The sequence below is a fragment of the Dendroctonus ponderosae genome, unplaced genomic scaffold (assembly GCF_020466585.1).
Source record: "Dendroctonus ponderosae isolate FM_Combo_2020 unplaced genomic scaffold, Dpon_F_20191213v2 Dpon_F_20191213_8, whole genome shotgun sequence".
Classification (NCBI taxonomy): Eukaryota; Metazoa; Arthropoda; class Insecta; order Coleoptera; family Curculionidae; genus Dendroctonus; species Dendroctonus ponderosae.
In genome coordinates this window covers 12,401,433-12,407,296 of record NW_026019016.1, presented here as the reverse complement: position 1 = coordinate 12,407,296, position 5,864 = coordinate 12,401,433, and the positions used below count along the sequence as shown (strand labels likewise).

Sequence of the window (5,864 nt, the reverse complement as noted above, 5' to 3'; positions counted from 1 at the left end):
CCATGTTTTCCGTCCCATTTTTGCTCATTTCTCGGAGGCAAAATGAGCAAGAACGCTCATTTGTACATCATTCTAGAGAGAAATAAATGGCCTTTATCTACTCTATCTACTTTATCTATGGTACAGCTTCCGCCAGTAGATGTTGCAGATCATCGCTACTGCACGGAACTAGCCACCAGCGCTGCCGCACTGCCTCCAGACCAGGAGGATTTCAGAAAAGCGCGTTCGTCCGTTTGAGCAACCTGCAATTCCAAGTTTTGTTTTTTTTACTTAAAGTACATTTAATATTGAGCAGCTTCGATAAGAAAAACCCTGGCATGGTCCGTAAATTTCTCTAGAAAACACCAACATTTTTGTTGAAACTTCAGAAAATTGAGAAAATTCAACTAGACGACGTCGGCACTTATTTTTCCTATTGTAATATTTTTTAGTTATTCCTTCGGTTTGTGATAGCATGGTTAGAAGTACTGATTTCTATAAACCGTAAAAAAATATTTAAAAACTATCTGGATTGACTCAAAGGCATTTCGTTGTTCAGTGGTTTGCGGCTGGACGGACCTCCAGACTGAGTTCGGTGTGATGAATGAAGGAAATTGTGATGGGAGTTTTTATACTAATTATGTGCATTAATGCTGGGTTTATACACCAAGAATAAGAAATCGCACAAGAAATGTTTAATAAGGCTATACTATTTTTACGCATTAGGTGCCAGACTTCTTATTCTTAATGTATGAACGCAGCAACGTGTAGAATAGTGAAAGGCAATCAGAATACCCCCAAATGCGTTTGGAAGTATTCGATTTCGAACGTAGTGTTTATTGTAATTGAGTATGTGTGTGTAAAACGATTCTTTATTCAATAAAAGAAAATTTGTCAAGATTAAAATTTAGGACGATGCCCATAGGACGCAGTCAAATGGGAAAACAAAACAAGTTGCTGGCTTTTATACCTGGCTGATGGTGATTTTCATGTAACCCTGATTGGATTGGTCTAGGTAGTTGCTTAGCAGATTTCCGGAAATACTCAGGCAGTTTTGCCCCCCTTTCTGTGGGATTCCATGTTCAGGCGTCCAGACGTCGCAAAAGTACGATAACTGCATGCAGGGGCACGACTGGTTAAAGTCCAGCGAAAACTGGAGGTTGTACTGGAAGACATGATCTGAGGCTGTCTGGCTCATGTGGTAGACTTTGAACAGCACATCCTTTGGGGCTGTTTGGCTTAGGGCGGTGCAACTCCACACTACCACAAACAAGTGCCTGCCGATGACCACAAAAGAAAAGGGGTTGAAAACAGTCTCGTCGATACAAAATTCAAACGCCTCGTTATTGATGATTTCATTCGTCCTGTGATTGTTCTTCAAGTGATTGGCTAGGTCTGCCAAGGGAAGTTTCCAGCCACAACTGCAACGGTGTAAACAGTGGAAAGGTGGAGGAGCAATCAATGACTGCAGTCAACTCACTGGTAAAAACAGTCAATGTTGGAAAACTCGCAAACGTTCTCGTGGCTCCTGATGAGATCCGAAGTGCTTACGAAATGGCAGCCGATGGTTCGATTCGTGCATGGATACTTGATTTTGGCCGCCAGTTTTTCCAGGGTGAAATTTCTCCCTTTCGTGAAATGGCACTTGCACGTGGGGCACAATTTGATCTTGGGCTTGCAGACGTTGCACAAGCTGTGCCCTGGAAATGGAAAAGTTGCACAAGCTGCACCCTTAAACCCCGTGTGGTTAGCGATACCCGTGAGGCAAATGAAGATGGGAGCAATCATGAACTCGTTGCAAACAGGACATTCTAATTCGGACAAAAAGTCTTCGTCGATATCGTCTGGCTGTGGGGGGTTTGCAGGGGAAGGCGGGTCAGAAATCACATCCCCCGTGATCTGCTGGATCTGCTTCTTGCTCTTCTTCACTATGCCGATCCTCGCGAAGATCTTCGTGGAGTTGTGAAGCATATCGGACAGTTTTTCAAGGTTCACTTGCAGGGCGTTTTCGGGCGTTTTGAAGTCGTGGCTCATGCTCAGCAGGCATCGCAGCCGATCGCGCCTACAAGAGTTACAAACATTATTTGAACTGCTCGAGCATGGGAAGAGTCGAATGCATTCGATAAACTTTGCTATAATCACCGAAGTAATATTGAGCTGTGCTTATCCTCGCTGATCAGCTCCAATTGATATTTGTAACACTGACTCGCCAGGTCGGTGTCGTTGATCGAGGCAAGGCAAAGGAATTTGGATTTATGTTTATACTTGACAGCCACGGTGACGATTTTGTGGCCTACAAAAGCACTGCATAATGATGCAAAATGCCATCTTCAACTGATCTTACCAATTTTGGTAAAAAACATCGAGTTCTGTCCAATCTCCGGCCATTCAAACATGGGGGGATCTAGAAACAAGTCAGAATGCTGCTGAATATGATCGTTGATCATCTGGGCGCTTCCAGTCCAACGGCAACTTGTCTGCTGAACGAGTTCCAACGATGACAGCGGACAGGACACCGCTCGAAATCTACAAAAGAATCCGATTCATTTAAGGAGAACAAGCGAGCCACCAATCTAAGGCAAATCAACAGCAAAACCTGCTTATATGGTGGCTGGATTATAATTTAAAGCTGGATCCGCCCCTGTGCGACCTACCTGCAGATTCTTTCGTGCGTCTGGACTTCATCAAGCGCCAGAATTTCCTCACAGCCTTCGGTTCGATACCAGCAGGGATAAAAGAACTGCGATGCCAATCTCTCATAAAGGGGCTGGGGAGAAAGATGCTTCGAACGTACTTCCGGTTGACATCGACCGCAAATTGCATATTTCATAATGTTATCGAAAGCGATGGGCTTAACATTGAGGAAACGCTTACAACCGCCACACTTAAGGCTTTGTTCCATCAGCTCGTAGCTGATTTGGATCTCATGTGCGTCGGACAAAATCATCTTTTTGCTGTTTGGAGTTTGAATTAAGACCTGAAAGTTCATGTTACCGCTTCAATGGGAAGATCAGTTGCACTGGGAGGCCACAGCCAGGACAAAACACACAGTTAACGGACAATACAGACTACAAACTGTGCCAGATCAGAAACAATCTTGTCTTTAGCCAGATAACAAACTTTTTTTAAATATAGAGGTTCAGTTAAATTTGACCTTAGAAGTAGCGTTGCCACAGTTAACTATTTGTCGTGTGTTATATCGAACTCGTTATCTCTGGCAAATAGTCCGAAGAAATTCATTATATCATTTTGCAACGCAGTTATTGGGAGATTTTCTAGTTGAACAAACCTTAGCAATGGAAGTTACGCATACGCTGACCTGCTAAATAATTCCTTTACGCGTTTAAAAGTTAATCCGGTTTAAGAACCCAGCTGGTTGCAACGTTGAAATTCAGCGGCGGATTTGTTAAACTTTGTAAGGATATGGCAACCGTGTTCTAGTGACTCGCGTTATCAACTTCCCAATGTTCCAATGAATGTGCCGACGCTAGTGTTAAAAATCGCTGTCAAAGGAAAAAAATATAATCGCGATCCAATGCGGCATAGTTGCCAAAAATGATATGAGATAACGATTTTTCTTCTAGGAAAAGACTGTTTTCTGTGCTAATCCTTCGATCATTTTCACTCACTGAAATACACTGAACATCTCTGTAACGGGCTTAATAGAGTACTATTAATTAAACAGCGTCAATAAATCCAAATATGTACCACAAAAAAACCGTTATAAGGGCTTTAATAACTAACCAGCCGAATAAATGCCCCTCAGAAGACGGCAATCCACCCTTATTGCAGACCTACAGCTAACTTCGCATGTATTTTTCAACCCAACTTTTCGTAAGGCATTTGTTTATGTTTACAACATTTACCATTTCTTGACATCGTTTTTGAATTAATGGCATTATTGTAGTTATGAATCCACATTAAGCAGCCGCAACTAAACCACCTGAAGCCACAGAGTAAGACTGAAAGTTTCCAGTTAAAATCAGATAGGTGTTAGAGTTTCTTGATCACGTTATAAAGACTTCCACTGCCTAATCCATAAACTAGGGCTTAAAACGCCAGTGAATTACCTTGGTGTTTGTTTCACTTCTAAAACAGTTCAATTTCCAACATTCTTTTTCAGCTTCAACTGAGCTCCAAAACTGGTACTTTCAAGGTGTATTCTCATAATCCACAATGAAGAAAATAAAGTTTGGCAAAATAAGTGCCAATTTTGCCCAAAAAGCGACACCCATACAGCCGACCGGAAGTATTGATAGCATTGTTGACATTGGGGCCCCTCAGGCGATAGAAGCCCTAGAGGATGACAAGGAGGGACAGCAGATGAAGGAGGTGATGGGAATATCCGCATTTGGAAAGAAGGCAAAAACATTCGATATCAATGTAGGCAAAGCTGAATTAGTGCTTGTCACAGATCACAGAGCCGCTGTGATCTGTGGGGCTTGAATCAACCAAAGATTCATAGCAAAAATATGTTGCAGGAAATGATGGCGCAAGTGAAAGCAACTGCAAGGGAAATAACGAAGAAAGCCGAGGAAGATAAGCCGGTGGAAAGCAGTAGCGATGAGAGCAGCGAAGATGAACTAATTGGGCCCCCTTTACCTCCACAAGTTCCTGTTGCTAGGATGGAGAAAAGGACGAAAAACTGCGACAGCGACAGTGATAGTGATGAAGACATCAGCGCCAACAAGCACTTTATTCCAATGAGGGCCGACACCAGCATGAAACATGGAAATAAGGCGGTCACGGCCCTAACTGTAGACCCAAGTGGGGCCAGACTGGCCTCAGGTGGGCATAAACTCAGCGCCGCTTGAAACAACCCATTTTGTTGTGGATTTTTAGGTTCGGTGGACTACGAGGTTAGTTTCTGGGACTTTGCTGGCATGGACTCGAACCTGCGAAGTTTCAGGACGCTGCAACCAGTCGATAATCACCCTATTAGAGCCCTTCACTATTCCGGCACTGGAGACCTACTTTTAGTCATCTCGGGCGCAAGCCAAGCAAAAGTAATTGATCGCGATGGTTTTGAGAAGCTTGAAACAGTCAAAGGGGACATGTATATCACTGATATGGCTAGAACAAAGGGGCATACCGCTGCCCTGCTTGCTGGCTCTTTCAATCCCGTGGCAAAGGACGAATTTTTAACGACCAGTTCAGATGGCAAGCATCTAAATTTTCATTGGAAAAAGAAAAGTACAATTGGTTGTTTCAGGCACTGTTAGGACATGGGATTTTTATGGCCACGGCAAAAACCACAAGCAGATAATCAAGTGCAGGGCGCAGAATGGGCTAAAAGTATCCCCAACAGCTGTAACGTATAACAGAGAAGGCAAAGTTATAGCATGCGGATGTGCTGATGGCTCGATTCAATTGTGGGATTTCAGGCACGATAGCCTGCATAAATCCGCATCCCCTCGCTAATCCAGTTGCAATTTTAGGAAAAGCTCCGTGGCCCCGGCAAGCCAAATCCGCAAAGCGCATCAACCCGTTGAAATATCCAGCATAGCATTTTCTCATGTGGGCGACAGTTTGCTGACGCGAAGCTTGGACGAAACGATGAAATTGTGGGATCTTCGGAAGTTCAAATCGGTTGTTAACGAAGTCGGCTCGCTGTTCGCTCGATACGATACAACTGACGCGATTTTCAGCCCGAATGATTGCATAGTTGCAACCGCCATGTCACTAAGAAAAGGTACCTATCGGCTCTTGAGAAATGAGAATGAGAAAACCAAACTTCTTGAATTCAAGCATTTTTTGAGAAAACTGTCAACATTTCCCCATACATGGTTCACTTTTTAAAAAGGCCATTTATTTATCTCTAGAATGATGGACAAATGAGCGTTCTTGCTCATTTTGCCTCCGAGAAATGAGCAAAAATGGAACGG

General features: G+C 43.4%; 2 protein-coding genes across 3 annotated transcripts in view; one reads left to right on the top strand and one right to left on the bottom strand.

The window, feature by feature from the left end:
- Window positions 1-96: 96 nt before the first annotated feature.
- Window positions 97-3,136, bottom strand: LOC109541935. Its single transcript, XM_019910935.2, has 7 exons — window positions 2,634-3,136; window positions 2,324-2,505; window positions 2,122-2,272; window positions 1,737-2,041; window positions 1,460-1,679; window positions 950-1,400; window positions 97-242 (listed from the first exon to the last, which is right to left on the bottom strand). The coding sequence occupies exons 1-7, from the start codon at window positions 2,966-2,968 to the stop codon at window positions 156-158; spliced, it is 1,731 nt and encodes a 576-aa protein (XP_019766494.2). The 5' UTR covers window positions 2,969-3,136; the 3' UTR covers window positions 97-155.
- Window positions 3,137-3,414: 278 nt separating this feature from the next.
- Window positions 3,415-5,864, top strand: part of LOC109541932 (gastrulation defective protein 1 homolog) — a 3,958-nt gene continuing 1,508 nt past the window's right edge. Inside the window, exons 1-7 of one of the 2 annotated variants that reach the window (XM_019910932.2) lie at window positions 3,415-3,813; window positions 3,887-3,935; window positions 4,103-4,362; window positions 4,461-4,767; window positions 4,822-5,139; window positions 5,192-5,363; window positions 5,418-5,671. In XM_019910932.2, the coding sequence (XP_019766491.2) occupies window positions 4,156-4,362; window positions 4,461-4,767; window positions 4,822-5,139; window positions 5,192-5,363; window positions 5,418-5,671 (1,258 nt within the window). In that variant the 5' untranslated portion in view covers window positions 3,415-3,813; window positions 3,887-3,935; window positions 4,103-4,155. Of the gene's footprint in view, window positions 3,936-4,102; window positions 4,363-4,460; window positions 4,768-4,821; window positions 5,140-5,191; window positions 5,364-5,417; window positions 5,672-5,864 lie in introns of both variants that reach the window. The other variant, XM_019910930.2, reaches the window with a different exon arrangement.